The 17,153-nt window shown below is 48.9% G+C and overlaps 1 protein-coding gene across 3 annotated transcripts in view; it reads left to right on the top strand.

Annotated features, from left to right (window-relative positions):
- LOC119956109 (glutamate receptor ionotropic, delta-1-like) overlaps nucleotides 1–17,153 on the top strand; it is a 709,994-nt gene that overhangs the window by 534,810 nt on the left and 158,031 nt on the right. For all 3 annotated transcript variants that reach the window (XM_038782976.1, XM_038782978.1, XM_038782977.1), the window contains exon 5: nucleotides 3,158–3,211. In XM_038782976.1, the coding sequence (XP_038638904.1) occupies nucleotides 3,158–3,211 (54 nt within the window). The remainder of the gene's footprint in view (nucleotides 1–3,157; nucleotides 3,212–17,153) is intronic.

The following is a 17,153-nucleotide window of genomic DNA, read 5'->3' as shown; positions in this document are numbered from 1 at the left end:
GTCTGGGTTAGTATCATGTGGTTAATACACCGTTCTATGTTTCCATTTCCCACCGTGGCTGCACACAGTGCAGTTCATTGCCAATTACTACTGAATTCCAGGGTGGTTTGCTGCCCGGTAAGAACTGATTGAGGCTTCCCAATCTTTTTGCCAACTTGTAAATAGAAAATCAAAAAATCATAGAATTTACAGTGCAGAAGGAGGCCATTCGGCCCATCGGGGTCAGCACCGGCCCTTGGAAAATGCTGGATATACTCAGCAAACCTGGCAGCCCCGGACACTTTGGTGGCAATATTTGGGGTTTCAGAGAAGCCGGAGCTCATGGAGAGGAGGAAGGGTGAAAGAGGGGAAAAATCTGTATATATTGTATAGTTGATTGCTGCGAAGTATGTTTCCTGGGGCGTTTATTTGATAGATGTTGGTAATAAAATACATTGTTAAAAAAAGCTAACCAGCATCTGTGGAGAGAGAAACCGAGGTTGGGATTTTCCGCTTGTGTTTGCTTTGGACAGATTGGACGATGCAAATGGAAAATATTGCAAGAATTGCAAAGTTGCATTTTGCTTTGGTGTCAACACATGACGTGATTGCACCCCCCCCCCCCCCCCCCCCCCCCCCCCCGGTCAGTGATGGGACATGTTTCCTAATGTTGAACACCGGGAACATCGTTTGAATACATGACTTTAACATTATCAGTCAGAATCATCCCCTGCCACCCCCCCCCCCCAATCAAAATCATATTTCAGCCCATTTTTATGTGTCTTTGAACTCAGAATTTTGACAGCCGAGCTTTTCTTAACAGGAAATGTTGAATTGAGAAAGAAATCACTTCCCATCAGTAATTAAATCCATGGTCCAGAAAAAAATTGATTGAATTGTCGTCTTCACTTCCCTGACTGCCCCCCGTAATCACTTGTCAACCAAGAATCTGTCTAACTTGGCCTGGAATAGCCTCCAGACTCAAAGCCTCCACTGCTGAAAGTTGCCAAGGTGAACGAGCCTCAGAGGAACAAATTGCTCCTCATCTCCTGGCTTCAATGGGAAAGCCCTAACTGTGAAGCTGAAGATTCCCCCACAAGGCGAAGCGCCCTTTCAGCATCCAATAGTGACAGAGATGGGTGGGCCAATCAATGGTGAGCTGGTGAATGATGCTCTGTTCTGTTTGCTGATGCCCCTGCCAGGGCAGAATCCATGAGTCATAAGTTAGCCGTTTGATTGACCAAAGGCTGGGTGACAGGAAATACACTGGAGCAGATCCCAGAATTGCGATGGATAGCTGGCTACGGCAAAGGATAAAGGTGGAAAAAGTTAAGGCTGATGGAAAAGGAAACTGCAGATCCATCTCTATAAATGGTGCAGAGGAGTGAAGTAACAAACTGGTCATCATTGGAGGTAATGAGAACAGTGAGGGAAATGTGCGGGACCAGTCTGTAATGGTGAACAATCAGAAACAGGATTGAGAGGACAGTTAGAGAATGGTGTTGTAACCTTTACAGATGAAGTGATGGTTTATCTGAACAGTGTGTTACTTAAAAATTATTACATTATTACAGTGTATTACTTAAAAAAGATAGTGGATTAATTACAGTTCGAGAATATTAACTATTTATATTAACCCTTTACTGTCTTCAGATTCAAGGATTCAATGTTAACCCGCTCAGCATTGGGGTGACCAGTCAGTGAATCTACATTAATGATAATAATAATAATAATCTTTATTGTTACAAGTAGGCTGACACTGCAATGAAGCCCCTAGTCGCCACACTCCGGCGCCTGTTCAGGTACACAGAGGGAGAATTCAGAATGTCCAAATTACCTAACAAGCACGTCTTTCGCGACTGTGGGAGGAAACCGGAGCACCCGGAAGAAACCCACACAGACACAGGGAGCATGGGCAGACTCCGCACAGACAGTGACCCAAGCCGGGAATTGACCCTGGGATCCTGACACTATGAAGCCATTGTGCTAACCACTGTGCTACCGTGCCGCTCCACTTAAACGTCTCATTATGATCATGAAACCACTGTCCATCGTTGTAAAGATCCAAAATGCATCTGGGTCACTAATGTCCTTTAGGGAAGGAAATCTGCCGTCCATATCCCATCCGGCCTACTCGAGATCCACAGCAACCTGATTGATCCTAAACTAGCCTCTGAAATGTCAAACAGGCCACTCAGCCCAAGGGTGGATTAGGGATGGGTAACAAATGGCAGCGATGCCCACAGCTGATGAATGAATGGAGGGGGGGGGGGGGGGGAGCAAGAATAAAGAAGTAGAAAACAACTCCTTCAATAAAACAATGTGGGCCGGGATTTTCCAGGTCCCCAGCCATGTGTTTCTCGGCATCGCGCCGTTCCCTGGAGGCGGGAATCTCCCGCCGCTTGTCAATGGGATTTCCCAGTGAAGTCACTCCACGCTGCCGGGAATGCTGTGGGCTGGGGTCTGCTGCCAGCGGGAACCGGGAATCTCAGTGGCCAGAGAATTCCAGCCGGAATATATTAGTTTTACTCCGAAAAATAATCACCAGCCTGGAATATTTGTCAAGGCATTTAGGGGGAATTAGCTCAAGTGGTAGAGCGCTTGCTTCGCATGTGAGAGGTAGTGGGATCGATGCCCACATTCTCCACTAGATTTTACTCAAGGAACAAAACGTCAAGACATCCAGTTGTCTCATTCAAACCACACTTCACACTTTGGGGCAGCAGGGTAGCATGGTGGTTAGCATAAATGCTTCACAGCTCCAGGGTCCCAGGTTCGATTCCCGGCTGGCTCACTGTCTGTGTGGAGTCTGCACGTCCTCCACCTGTGTGCGTGGGTTTCCTCCGGGTGCTCCGGTTTCCTCCCACAGTCCAAAGATGTGCGGGTTAGGTGGATTGGCCATGCTAAATTGCCCGTAGTGTCCTAATAAAAGTAAGGTTAAGGGGGGGGTTGTTGAGTTACGGGTATAGGGTGGATACGTGGGTTTGAGTAGGGTGATCATGGCTCGGCACAACATTGAGGGCCGAAGGGCCTGTTCTGTGCTGTACTGTTCTATGTTCTATTTTGATATTATAGGAATAATACCAGCTCTCCATGTCCCACTACTGGCGAACTGACCCTAGCGCCTGGTTAGACTTCCTTCCACCTGTTATAATGTTTGACCTCTTGTGTTTTTCAGGCAGTGGAGACAAATTTGGCTTCAAAGGACAGCCACTGGGTCTTTGTAAATGAGGTAAGTCCAGAGCTATCATTACCAGCACCAACAATGTAATTCTGTTTAATAGAAGGTGGATTATGGTCAGGAATTCACACATCTGCTGTCTGTCCAACCTTGGGCTTGTCACTATTTCCCGAGGAAGCCAGTTCTCCAACAGGAAGGAGGAATATCGGAATTCAGAGTCACCCTGAGGGATTCCTACGCGTGGACTGGGATTGTGAAGAGTTGGGAGCATCGGAATTTCAGATACTCTCCTGGCACAAAACTGTCTCAGCACTGCCAAATTCCCAACTGGGAATTGAGGAACAGGTCACCGCTTTAGGAAGTGGGTCTTTGCAGACGGTGGCTGCCAATTTTAAGGATAGTTTTCTGATGTAAATCCACAGCCAGTCGGCAATAGTTGTGACTCAGGTTTATTTCGCATAGGATGCTCATCCCTATAGGGGGTGAGGTGGGGTGGGGGGCGGGGGGAGGGGGGGGGGGTGAAACAAGTGATTAGGAAGGCAAATGGAATGGTATTTGCAAGCGGAATGGAATATAAAAGCAGGTTAGACCAGATCAGGGATAATTTGTCCAGCTACGATCCCCTGGTTTGAATAAGGATATAACTGCATTTGATGCCGGTCAAAATTGATTTACCGAAATCATCCCAGGGATGAGGGACTTATCTTATGAAGAAAGGCTAAACTGGCTGAGCCGTTACCCATTGAGTTTAAAAAGATAGAGGTGACGTTGTTCAGTGTATGAGATCCCGGGGGGATTTAATCAGATAGAAATGGGGAGGGTGTTTCCACTTGTGCGGGACACAAGAACCAAGGACGTAGTTTGAGGTTTTCCATTGAAACAGCCGTTAATATTTGGAATTCCCATCCCCACAGAGCATGGTCACTGAATTTAGTCAAGACGGAGTTTGACAGGTTTCTGAAGGACAAGAGATTCAGAGGTTATGGGAGGCAGGCAGAGAGGTGAACTGAGACAGGACCAGATCAGCCATTGAACGGCAGAGCAGGCTAGAGGGGCTGAATGGCCTGTTCCTGCTCTTAAGTCCTCTCTGTTGGGCCTCGGGTGGAGGATGACTTGCTTCCACTCCGGGGAGGTGGGTACTGTGGGTGGCTGAATAGTCCGATCCAGGATCCGCAGACTTTGCCACAGGTTTGGCAGGTGGTGTTTGATGAGGTGGGAGGGTCAGACGCTCTGGATTCTGGGCTCTCCTTCCGCTGTTTACACTTGGCCTCCGCGTGCTCCAGGTACACTCGAGGTGATTGGCACCTTCGCGGATGCTTTTTCTCCAGTTTGTGCGTTCTAAGGCAAGTGATTCCTAATGTGTCGATGGGGATTTTGCATTTATTCAGGGAGGCTTTCAGAGTATCACTTCCTCTGCCCTCCTAATGATCGCTTGTTATTGCGAAGCTCGGAGTAGAGCACTTGTTTGGGAAGTCTTGTGTCGGGCATGCGGGCAGTGTGACCCACCCACCGCAGCTGGTTGAGCGTGACCAGTGCCTTAATACTGGCAACATTGGCCTGGGAGAGGACGGTCACATTGGTACGTTTATCCTGTCAATGGATTTGCCGGATTTTGCGGAGGCAGCATTGGTGATGTCTGTCCAGGGATTGGAGGTGTTTGCTGTACGTTGTCCATGTTTCTGATGCATACAGGAGGGGGAGGGGGACCACAGCTGCTCTGTGGACCATGAGCTTGGAGCTGGGTTTGAGACCTCGGTCTTTGAACACTCTGAATGGTCTGCTCCCAAGTCCTATGCTCCTATGGATTTGGTCACAGACCCCAGAAGTGAGGGTCCAGTGCTTTATGTACAAAGAAGACAAAGTCTTGCAAAATCTTGCTAACTGCACCCCTGCACAATCTCTACTTCTCGGGTTTTTGAGCTGTGATTGGGTCCATTCAGAAACGCAGCTTTACTATTGAGGCACAAAACTGATCTCAGCTGGAAGGAATAGTGGCACTAAATGTGTTTAGACATTTCTCTGAAAACTCCTGCCTGCTATTTTCATGCTGCTGTTACCCACTGACAATAAATAAATTCAACTTTCATTATATACAGTGAACAGAATGTTTATGGCACTGTTTAAATTCTACTGAGGTGATGCAGCAACATTGCTCTGTACCTGAGCCTTGTTCAATACATCCGATCAGGATTTTGTATTTATTTATTTTAAATAAACTTAGAGTACCCAATTATTATTTTTCCAATTAAGGGGTAATTTAGTGTGGCCAGCACATCTTTTTGGGTTGTGGGGGTGAGACAGACGCAGATAGGGGGAGAATGTGCAAACTCCACATGGACAGTGACCCGGGGCCAGGATTAGAACCCAGGTCCTCAGCGCTGGGAGGCAGTAGTGCTAACCACTGCGCCACCATGCTGCCCTAGGATTTTCTATTTATCACATTTGCTACTGAGTGAGATCTAACAGAACGGTTTCTAAGTGCCATTTGTGGTGGGTTTTGTTGGGAGTTTCTCTCCGGCTCTGTAAGCGAGTTCCCCACTGCTATCTAATCACATTTAGTCACTTTTCTGGGCACGAGGGAGTTTCCCACCCACACACTTGGACATTATCTCCCCCCCCCCCCCCCCCCCCCCCAAGAGATGACACCCTGCTATGGTGTCGCTGAGGGCCCAGCCTTTTCAGGCCTTCCTCCACCCCCTTCCAGGACCCACACCCTTAATCCCCCTCCCCCAACCTTCCGGAGGCTCCTTCATACCTGCCCTACACCCATCCTCACCCTTCATACCCCCCTCCACCTTCCTTTCATGGGTTTGGCCCCCTTCAGACCTTGACCCTTGGCCCTGCCACCCTGGCACTGAATAGTACCCAGCTGGTGTCTCTCTGGGAGCCTGATAGATCCTGCATCAGCACACCTCAGCGGGATCCTGATCCCGATGCCTCCTGAGATCTGGGTGGATCTCGCGAGGCATAATGGCTGTCGGGAAGCCTGCGTGAGGTCTCGCTCAGCATCTACCGGCCATGCCGCGCTCCCATTCAGGCTCAACACGGTCAGTAAATCACGTCCCTCGTGTCAAACCAAATGGTATCGTGCCAACCTTTCGGCCAATGGGATTACAGGACAGATTGTCAGGGTGAAAGACGAGGAAGTACAAAGATATATAATTCTAAAAATAAAGGGACAATATTGAATCATCCTATTTCGACATGATTTTCAATCCAACAACAACAATTTCTCAATTGCTGCCATTTTCATGCTCTTTCTAAATGATTAGTGTAAGAATTGTGCGAATATTAAAGTGCGTTAATGAACTCAGCCTTTGTAATGTCTGCTCCCATTGGCACAGTAACTAAGCTGAACGAGGCGCTTACGGCAGATTCTCACTGTCATTGAATACCCTCACACTCTGAGGATCAATACCGAACATCAATCAGAGCTTCAATTACACATACTGATCTGTATATGCTCAAAAATTGTTCCTTTTTGCTTATGCTAATTACGTGGCAGCCATTGTGGGTGCTGAAGACAATGCTTTGATGTTCCTGAAGTCTCAACGCAATCAAATGAAAATTCATCCAGCCCAAGTTCATTCCACCCTCCGTGCCCAGTTTTGTCGTACTCCAGTCCAGGTTTATGCCATACTCCAGTCCAGATTTATGCCATACTCCAGTCCAGATTTATGCCATACTCCAGTCCAGATTTATGCCATACTCCAGTCCAGATTTATGTCTGCGCTCGGCTGGCACAGCAAAGCCAGCAGGAGCACTACCAGGGTGCCCGTGTGCCAGGGGGGCACAGCTCAGGGTCAGGGTCTGAGGGGGGGGGGGGGGCATGCCAATGAATGGAGGGTGTGGGGGGGTTGAAGGGTGGGAGGTGCATGGCAGATAAGAAGGAGCCTTTGGCAGGTTGGGAGGTGGTAGGTATCGCAGGGTGTCCTCACTTGAGGGGTGTGGGGTAGTGCCCATGTATGAGGGGGGTGACATTGGCCATGGGCGCCCGATCTCTGAGTTCAGCTCCCCAGTGCTGATCTAAGTGTGGGCTGAACTGGTGAGAAACTCCCCAGAGTCCAAAATAATGACTAAATCTTGTTGGAGAGCAGTGCGAAACCCTCCCTGAAAATCTCACCACAAAGAGCCGCTAGAGAATAATGTGCAGCATTGGCAGCACTGGGCTTTGTAGAGGGCAGAGGGGTGGTTTACGGGAATGATAGGGACAATGGGAGTCAGCTATATGGAGAGATGAGAGAAGTTGTAGAATAGAGAAGGTTAAGAGAACTTTCCAAATTACATGAAGTTTTAACAGGGATTGATCTGTTGGCAGGTGGAGAAGTGGAAGATGCTGATTTAAGTTTCAACCTGGAGATTGGTTTTTTATGCTGTGATTGCTATGATCTGCAGTGCACTGTCTGGAAGAATGATAGAAGCAGATGTGTTACAGGATAAAGAGACAAGCTCCTGAGGTGGATTAATGAAACCAAGAAAAGAAAGAAAGTGTGGGTTGTGAATGAGCTGTGTGGATATGGTAAGGAGTCACTCCCAGGGTGTAATGGAGTCAATGCTCAGCCCCTACATTCACAGCAGGAATGTAGAAATTCCTCTTGTATCCACCCCATTGAATCTCTTCATCATTTTAAAGATATCAAGTAGATCACCTCTCAAACTTCCAAAAAAGGAATGGAGTATTTGTAAACGTAGTAAATGTGAGACTTGCCTTGTAAGTCCCCCATTTATAATTCTAACCTTAACATAAACCTCACTCTCACAGCAATCTCCTTCGAGTAAATTTGGTTGTGATGTATCGACATTCTGTGATAACAATTGTTCACCTTGCCCTTAACCTGGGAGGTAATGTAGTGAGGCGTTTTCATCAACAACAGGTAGTGAGGTGTTGGGTGTATACACAAGCTGTAAGCAGTTATGTAAAATCTTGTTTATAATCTATCAAACCAAACAGGATAAAGAGTTTAAGCTGCCTCAATGCAGTTAATAATGAGCACAAGTTATCTCAGTGCTAGATAACATTAAACTACTCAGATATTTACAAGAATGGTGTTGTGAGACACAGAAATCTTTTTCTGACAGTGGAAACTTAGACAGGTAGACACGGTTATGGGTTAAAGGGTTATGGAGAACAGGCAGGAGGGTGGCGTTGCGGCCAGGATGAGATCTGCCATGATAGAATGGCGGAGCAGACTTGATGGGCCAAATGGCCTAATTCTGCTGATGTATCTTATGAACTTATAAACTCTGGTTTAGTTTTAAAGCACGTTGTTGGGGAAGGGCACAGGGACATCAGCACATGACTGCACACAATCCTGGCATAAACTGTGAAATGCTGACAAAAAGATTATCCTCCGGTGTATATTTTATTTATATTTTCATGTGAAGGAAGTAGAATATGTTTCTCTATATTTAGAGTTTCTCATTTATCAACAGCTTTGTGGATGTAGAGAAGAGAGACTGACTCACATTTATTGGTCCTTTATCACATCTCGCTCAAAGGTCCCCAAGCACTTCACAGACAATGAGTTACTTTGAAGTGGCAAATGTCACAAAAGGAGACAACTTATTTGTAATTCTCTGTGTGAGCGTTTTTTCCCCTTTGTACTCTCACTGACCCTCCGTTTCAATTCCATTCAGAGTGTCTCTTTTTATTTTGCCAATAGGACGGTGCAGAGGCAAACATTTCCATAGTTTCCATTGAGAAATACCATAGAATTGCCACACGTCCTAATGAGTTTCTGTATCAAAAGGCAGCTCAGCCAACAGAACCTGCTTGTTCAATATGATGCCTTGTTATGGAGCAGTACAATATCATAGAATTATCATAGAATTTACAGTGCTGAAGGTGGCCATTCGGCCCATCGAGTCTGCACCGGCTCTTGGAAAGAGCATCCTACCCAAGGTCAACACCTCCACCCTATCCCCATAACCCAGTAACCCCACCCAACGCTAAGGGCAATTTTGGACACTAAGGGCAATTTATCATGGCCAATCCACCTAACCTGCAGATCTTTGGACTGTGGGAGGAAACCGGAGCACCCGGAGGAAACCCACTCACTCACGGGGAGGTTGTGCAGACTCCACACAGACAGTGACCCAAGCCGGAATCGAACCTGGGATCCTGGAGCTGTAAAGCAATTGTGCTATCCACAATGCTACCGTGCTACATTGGCCACACATTGGGAATCCAATCTGCTACTTAAAGTAAATCTAGCACTGACCATCACAGCATTCCACTGTGCTCCAAGTGTGGTTCCAGTTTAACTAACGTCGAGGTACAATAGTATTGGAACATTGAGATAAGCTGCATATAAGAAAAAGGCTGGAATAGACCATACAAACGGAATAGACCATGGCTAATCATCTGCCTCAAATCTACTTTGTCACCCATTCCATATTTCCCTTAATTCCCCGAGAGACAGAATTCCTCAAGGAGCATCCATAATTCACTGAGATAGATAATTGTAAAGATTCACATCTGAGCGAAAACGTTCCTCCTCATCTCAGTCCTAAATTATCTCTGCCAGAAAGGAGGGGGCAGGTAATGTTTTGGCCTTTGTTAGTCTGCTTGACTGTGGACAATATCTCTCAAAGACCAATGGATGGATTTCAATGAAATTTGGTGTACAGATAGGGTACAGCGCGAGAAAGAAATGGTTAGTTTATGGCAAAGGTGTGGATCCAGATCCAGATTCTGGAACCTTCTAAATGATCTGTTAGCATTGTAAGATGGGATGAATTGAACTTTTTGTGGGTTGTTTTATTTAGAATTTTAAGGATTGTCTCAGCTGCTGGCGTGAAATTTGCCACAGCTGTCAAAATGTGAGCAGAGTTTTCAGAGTAGGTTGTTGGATGTGGATTGGTCTGATGTCTCCTTTGAGATAGAAGCTCTGAATAAAAAAAACATTATTTTTTTCTGCTTTGTGGTTGCAGAGTATCAACCAGGCAGTGAAAACACTCAAGGAAGAGCTGCTTAATGATAATAAAGATCAGTTAACACAGTGTGGCAGAGGTATGCGCTCTGCAGAGTGTCCTTCAAACACTGTGCACCCGTGTTCTAGATTCCTAAACCTGGGAAAAGAACCTCTCTGTATCTATCCTGTCAATCCCCTTCATAACCTGGATGTTTCTATTAAATTACCTCTCTTTCTTCTAAATTCCACAAAGATTATCGGCCCAATTTACTCATCATAGGACTTTCTAGAAACCGATCTAGTGGACCTTCACTGCTCTGCCTCCAATAGAAATATATCCTTCTTGAATATGTAGACCAAAACCACACAAGGTTCTCCAAGTGTGGTCTCACCAGAGTTCTGTATAATTGTAACAGGCCTTCTTTGTACTCCAATCCCCTTGCTCCAAAGACCAACTTGCCACTTGTCTTATTTGCTTGCTGCATCTGTAAGCTAACCTTCCATACCCTGTATGAATACACCCACATCTCATTGAACAGTAACATATATGTAAGTTCCACCATTTCTTTAAAACATGGCTGGGATTTTCCACTCCTGGTTTTTTTGGGCAGGTTTGATGATGGGAGGAGCGGAGAATCTTGCGAGAGGCCCAAATGACGTTTCACACCAACATAAACAGGGGACATAATTGTCCCCGCTCTCTGCCAGACATTTCCAGACATTAGCATCTAATTACCAAACCTCTCCACCTGAATGACACCCCCCCCCCCCCCACCCCCCCCCCCCCCCCCCCCCCCCCCCCCCACCCCCCCACCAACCGACAGAAAGTCCATTCATGCTGGTGGGAGGGCAGATCGGAGTGAAACCTGACTGCTCCCCAGAGGAGCTCAGGTGAGTGCATCAATCAGGGGGAGAGGATAAAGGCACTTTCCCAGCACTACCCAGTCACTGCCCCCTGGCATGGCCCTGGTTCCGCCCCCTGGCATGACCCAAGCACTGTCCCGGCCATGACTCTGGTACTGCCCCCTGGCACTGCCCCCTGGCTCTGCTCCCTGGCACTGTCCCCTGGCTCTGCCCCCTGGCTCTGCCACCTGGCACTGCTCCCTGGCACTGCTCCCTGGCACTGCCCCCTGGCACTGCCACCTGGCACTGCCCCCTGGCTCTGCTCCCTGGCACTGCTCCCTGGCACTGTCCCCTGGCACTGCCCCCTGGCACTGCCACCTGGCACTGCCCCCTGGCTCTGCTCCCTGGCACTGCTCCCTGGCACTGTCCCCTGGCTCTGCTCCCTGGCAATGCCCCCAGTCACTGCTCCCTGGCTCTGCTCCCTGGCACTGCCCCATTGGTGCTGCCCCCTGGCATTGCCCCCGGCACTGTCCCCTGGTTCTGCCCCCTGGCACTGCCCCCTGGAACTTCTCCCTGGCACTGCTCCCTGGAACTGCTCCCTGGCACTTCTCGCTGGCTCTGCCTCCTGGCACTGCCCCTGGCTCTGACACCTGGCATTTCCCCCTGGCTCGGCTCCCTGACATTTCCCCATTGGTGCTGCCCCCTGGCACTGCCCCCTGGCACTGCTTCCTGGCACTGCCCCCTGGCACTGCCCCCTGGCACTGCTCCCTGGCACTGCCCCCTGGCACTGCCCCCTGGCACTGCTTCCTGGCACTGCTCCCTGGCACTGTCCCCTGGCACTGCTCCCTGGCACTGCCCCCTGGCACTGCTTCCTGGCACTGCTCCTTGGCATTGCCCCATTGGTGCTGCCCCCTGGCACAGCCCCCTGGCTCTGCTCCCTGGCATTGCCCCATTGGTGCTGCCCCCTGGCTCTGCTCCCTGGCTCTGCTCCCTGGCACTGCTCCCTGGCACTGCCCCCCAGCTCTGCCCCCTGGCTCAGCCTCCTGGCCTCCATGCCACTGCCCCCTGCCACTGCTCCCTGGCACTGTCCCCTGGCTCTGCCCCCAGGCACTGCCCTCTAGCTCTCCTCCCTGGCACTGCTCCCTGGCACTGCCCCCTGGCACTGCTCTCTGGCACTGCTCCCTGGCACTGCCCCCAGCTCTTCTCCCTGACACTGTCCCTTGGCACTGTCCCCTGGCACTGTCTCCGGCTCTGCTCCCTGGCACTGCCCCCTGGCACTGCCCCGTCACTGCCTCCTGGCACTGCTCCTTGGCACTGCCCCATTGGTTCTGCCCCCTGGCATTTCCCCCTCGCACTGCCTCCAGCTCTGCCCCCTGGCACTGCATCTGGCTCTGCCCCCAGTCACTGCCTCCTGGCACTGCCCCCAGTCACTGCCTCCTGGCACTGCTCCATGGCAATGCCCCACGGCACTGCCCCTGGCACTGCCCCCTTTCGCTGCCCCCGGCTCTGCTCCCTGGCACTGCCCCCAGTCACTGCCTCCTGGCACTGCTCCATGGCAATGCCCCACGGCACTGCCCCTGGCACTGCCCCCTTTCGCTGCCCCCGGCTCTGCTCCCTGGCACTGCCCCCTTTCACTGCCCCTGGCACTGCCCCCTGACACAGCCCTATGGCACTGCCCCGGGCATCGGGGTTTGCTGGCTGACGTTCGTGCTCTGGCGCAATCTTTAAAAATGGCCCCGACCTAAAAAAAAATAAGTTGCCGACGGAATGGATCCAATCAGAGCCTGCCCCCCCCCCCCCCCCCCCCCCCCCCCACAATGTGTTGTGGTGGGACATGCCTCTTGCCATTTGTTTACGAGACGCCAGAGAAATCCTGTTGATTCTGCCACGTTCAATGCTGCTTCATCCGCTGCTATCGAACTTTTCCGATATTTGTAAAACCGCCCTCCCCTCTGTTTTTCTTTTGTAGTTCGATACCAGCAACAATGGATCAGTTTGTGTTTCTAACTGATTGGGGCTAGATATTTACTGCTGGATTGATTCCGTGTCACAGGCAGTTCAGTATTAAGATGCCCTTAGTGGGCATAAAATCTATTGTTTCCCAATTGAACCCAAATTGGTGTACAAGTAACAAACACTGGCAAATCATCTGGATGTTTAACCTCCGCAGCTGCCTCACTGCCTTGTTAAATATCTGCTGTTATAATTGATTTCCTGATTCTAATCAATTAATCAATACTCGTTAAAAGCAGATCTGAGCCTGTTTCATGATGCTCAGTAGAACCCCAACGAGAATGGTAAAATGTGCCTGCCAGTCCAGGTATAAAACCCCAATAATTATTTTTATTTAAGAAAAAGTAAGGCAAGCGTGTAATTGTAATTGACTGAACGGAATAGGAAATGAAGTTGAAAGATTCACTTGGCCAGCCTGTCAAATTCAATTCTCCAGAATGTAAGAGAAGTTGTGCATATTAAAGAGCTGTGACGGCGTTGGACTCAGTCAGAAACCACTAACAGGCCTGCAATTAGGGGTGCTTCGACCATTCACTGTTTCAAAAGTTTTTTGTCAGCATGAGTTTATTAATTTTTTATAAAGCCTTTTATTCCTCCATCTCCGGCTTTGTTTCGCACAGAGCGACACCATTCGCTCGCTTGCATTGTGCCCAAAGTTCACTCTGAATCATATCTGTGGGCATCTAAGTGGCCGTTTAGCACAGGGCTAAATCGCTGGCTTTGAAAGCAGACCAAGCAGGCCAGCAGCACGGTTTGATTCCCGTAACAGCCTCCCCGGACAGGCGCCGGAATGTGGCGACTAGGGGCTTTTCACAGTAACTTCATTTGAAGCCTACTCGTGACAATAAGCGATTTTCATTTCATTTCATCAAACTCCTCATTCTGTTTTATTTCTCTCTTTGCCCTTTCTTTAGCTTTTTACCTAATTCTTTAAATTATGTTGTTTGTCAAATCTGCATCAATGTTCACTTGTGAGAAAGCATCCGTGTTCTAATCAATCAATATCCCTATCAGGGGAGAAAAAAAGGTTTTTAACTTGTCCCTCTCTCTGCTTCAACTGACAGTCAGACCTGAGCACAATTCTGCTATGGTTACTTTACCAAAAAGCCAGGGGTAATAATCCAGAGAATGTAAATTTAAATCCCACATGACGTGTGACAGAAAACACAACTACTTCACTCGTGTCCTTCAGGAAGGGAAACCTACATCCTTACTCACCAGCCCTCTATGTGACTCCAGTCCCATCTCAATGTGATAAATCCTTAACTGCCACCGAAAGCAGCTGCCCAGACAGTCAGTTAGATCAAACCAGGCCTTGTGTGATTGGAATCATTGAAATCAGGGGGGGGAAACTCTCCACTGGTTGGAGTCGTACCGAACACAAAGGAAGGTGCTTGTGGTGGTTGGATATCAATCATCTCAGGACATAGATCATAGATCATAGAATTTACAGTGCAGAAGGAGGCCATTCGGCCCATCGAGTCTACACCGGCTCTTGGAAAGAGCACCCTACCCAAGGTCAACACCTCCACCCTATCCCCATAACCCAATAACCCCACCCAACACTAAGGGCAATTTTGGACACTAAGGGCAATTTATCATGGCCAATCCACCTAACCTGCACATCTTTGGACTGTGGGAGGAAACCGGAGCACCCGGAGGAAACCCACGCACGCACGGGGAGGATGTGCAGACTCCGCACAGACAGTGACCCAGCCGGGAATCGAACCTGGGACCCTGGAGCTGTGAAGCGATTGTGCTGTCCACAATGCTACCGTGCTGCCCCTGTGACATGACAGCAGGAGTTCCTCAGGGCAGTGTCTAAGGCCCAACCAACTTCTATCGCTTCACCAATCCTCTTCCCTCCACCACAAGGTCAGAAATGGGAATGCTCGAGGTGGCGCAGTGGTTACCACTGCTGCCTCACGGCACTGAGGATCTGGGTTCGATCCCGGCCCTGGGTCACTGTCCGTGTAGAGTTTGCACATTCTCCCATGTGTGCGTGTCACTCCCACACCAGGGCAGGTGGATTGGCCACGCTAAATTGCCCCTTAATTGGAAAAAAGGAAAAAAATAAAATGAAGTGGGGAAGTTCACTGATCATTGCGAAGTGTTCAATTTCACTCCTCAGCCAATGAAACTGTCCATGCTGACATGCAGCAAGATCTGGACAACATTCAGGGTTGGGATAGTGACAAGTAGCATGAAGGTGTGCTCAAAGAATTGGATTTTACTGTGTGGATCAGGTAGTATGGGTTTAACAAGAGGTTTCAGACAGCAGAGGCACTGGGTGATTAAAGAGTCCACCACTGAATCAGGGAATGAAGGAGGAGACATAAATAACCAGAACTGGGAAAGATTACAGAGCTAAATGAAATAAGGTGGGAAATTGAGGATTACTGGGCAGCACGGCAGCACAAGTGGATAGCAGTGTGTCTTCACAGCACCGGGGTCCCAGGTTCAATTCCCCTGACTGTGCAGAGTCTGCACGTTCTCCCCGTGTCTGCGTGGATTTCCTCCGGGTGCTCCGGTTTCCTCCCACAGTCCAAAGACGTGCAGGTTAGGGTGGATTGGCCCTGCTGAATTGCCCTTAGTGTCCAAAAAAAGGTTAGGAGGGGTGATTGGGTTACGGGGATAGGGTGGAAGTGAGGGCTTAAGTGGGTCGGTGCAGACTCGATGGGCTAAATGGACTCCTTCTGCACTATATGTTCTATGTTCTGTGATATTAATGCACCATGGAGAGAAACCAATGGATGTCGGGGAAGACAGAAAAGATATGGTGAGCAGGTGAGGAGGTGTGGTGAGGAGGTATGGTGAGCAGGAAAGGAGGTCTGGTGAGCAGGAGAGGAGGTGTGGTGAGCAGGAGAGGAGGTGTGAGGTGATGCCCTTGGGCAGGGTAAACAAGACAAGGGAATACATGATAAACGGCAGGACCCTGGGATGCACCAAGGATCAGCGGGAACTTGGTGTGCATGTGCACCGGTCCCTTGAGGTAGCAGAGCAGGTAGGTACAGTGGTTAAGAGGGCCTATGGTACACGTTCTTAGGCAAGGCATAGTTTAAGAGCAGGGAGGTTATGCTGAAACTGTATAAAACGTTGGTTAGGCCACAGCTAGAGTATTGTGGGCAGTTCTGGAATCCACATTACAGGAGGGATGTGATAGCGCTGGAAAGGGTGCAGAGGAGATTTACCAGGATGTTGCCTGGGCTGGAGAGTTTTAGTTATGAAGAGAGATTGAATAGACTGGGGTTGTTTTCCTCGGAGCAAAGGAGACTGAGAAGGGACATGATTGAGGTGTATAAAATGATGAGGGGCATAGATAGAGTAGACAGGAAGAAACTTTTCCCCTTGGTGGAGGGATCAGTGATCAGGGGGCAGGGATTTAAGGTAAGGGACAGGAGGTTTAGAGGGGATGGGAGGAAAACCCTTTTCACCCAGAGAGTGATGGGAGTCTGGAACTCGCTGACTGAAAGGGTGGTGGAGGCAGAGACCCTCACAACATTTAAGAAATATTTAGATTTGCTCTAGCAGTCCCAATACGTACAAAGCTATGGGTGATGTGCTTGAAACTGGGATTAGAATAGTTAGGTGGTTATTTTTGAACGTCATAGACCCGATGGGCTGAAGGGTCTTTTCTGTGCTGTATGACTCTATGAGGGGACTGGATGAGTTGGTGGTGGTGGGAAAGACCAGCAAGAAGAAGAATGATGAAGTTGTGGACAGGCTTTCCCACGACACCATAGTACAGCCGGGCCTATAACCTCAAATCACCCTCAGCTACTCTGGAGCTGCCGAGCACACCATCGAACAAATTGCTTACCCACCTTGTGAGGCCCTTTAAACTCAAAATCCTGCTATCTGTATTGAGGCTGCTCCAGGATATTGGCAATGTACCTGGTGAGCCCAGCCACGAGGAAGCCTAACTCCGAACCTAGGCTGGTAAGAAAGTTGTTGCCCGAATGTACTTTGCCCTTTTAATGACAATAGTATTCATAGAATTTAGATGGGATCATATTCCAGGCAATCATCTTCACCTGGAAGAAATATTCAGCCTTTTCCCATGTTAAAACATCAAGTAGATAACAATTATTGCCCTGAAACACCCATCAATATTTGATCGTTGTAAGGAGCCCCTTTGAACTTCAGGTCAAAGGACATCACAAGCTTTTTGATGAAAAAGGTGCAAAGGCATTTAAAATTCATGACCAATTCCCAACATGAAG

The sequence above is a fragment of the Scyliorhinus canicula genome, chromosome 22 (genome assembly GCF_902713615.1).
Source record: "Scyliorhinus canicula chromosome 22, sScyCan1.1, whole genome shotgun sequence".
Lineage (NCBI taxonomy): Eukaryota > Metazoa > Chordata > Chondrichthyes > Carcharhiniformes > Scyliorhinidae > Scyliorhinus > Scyliorhinus canicula.
The sequence above is the reverse complement of the archived record's forward strand: the minus strand, read 5'-3'. Positions and strand labels throughout refer to the sequence as shown.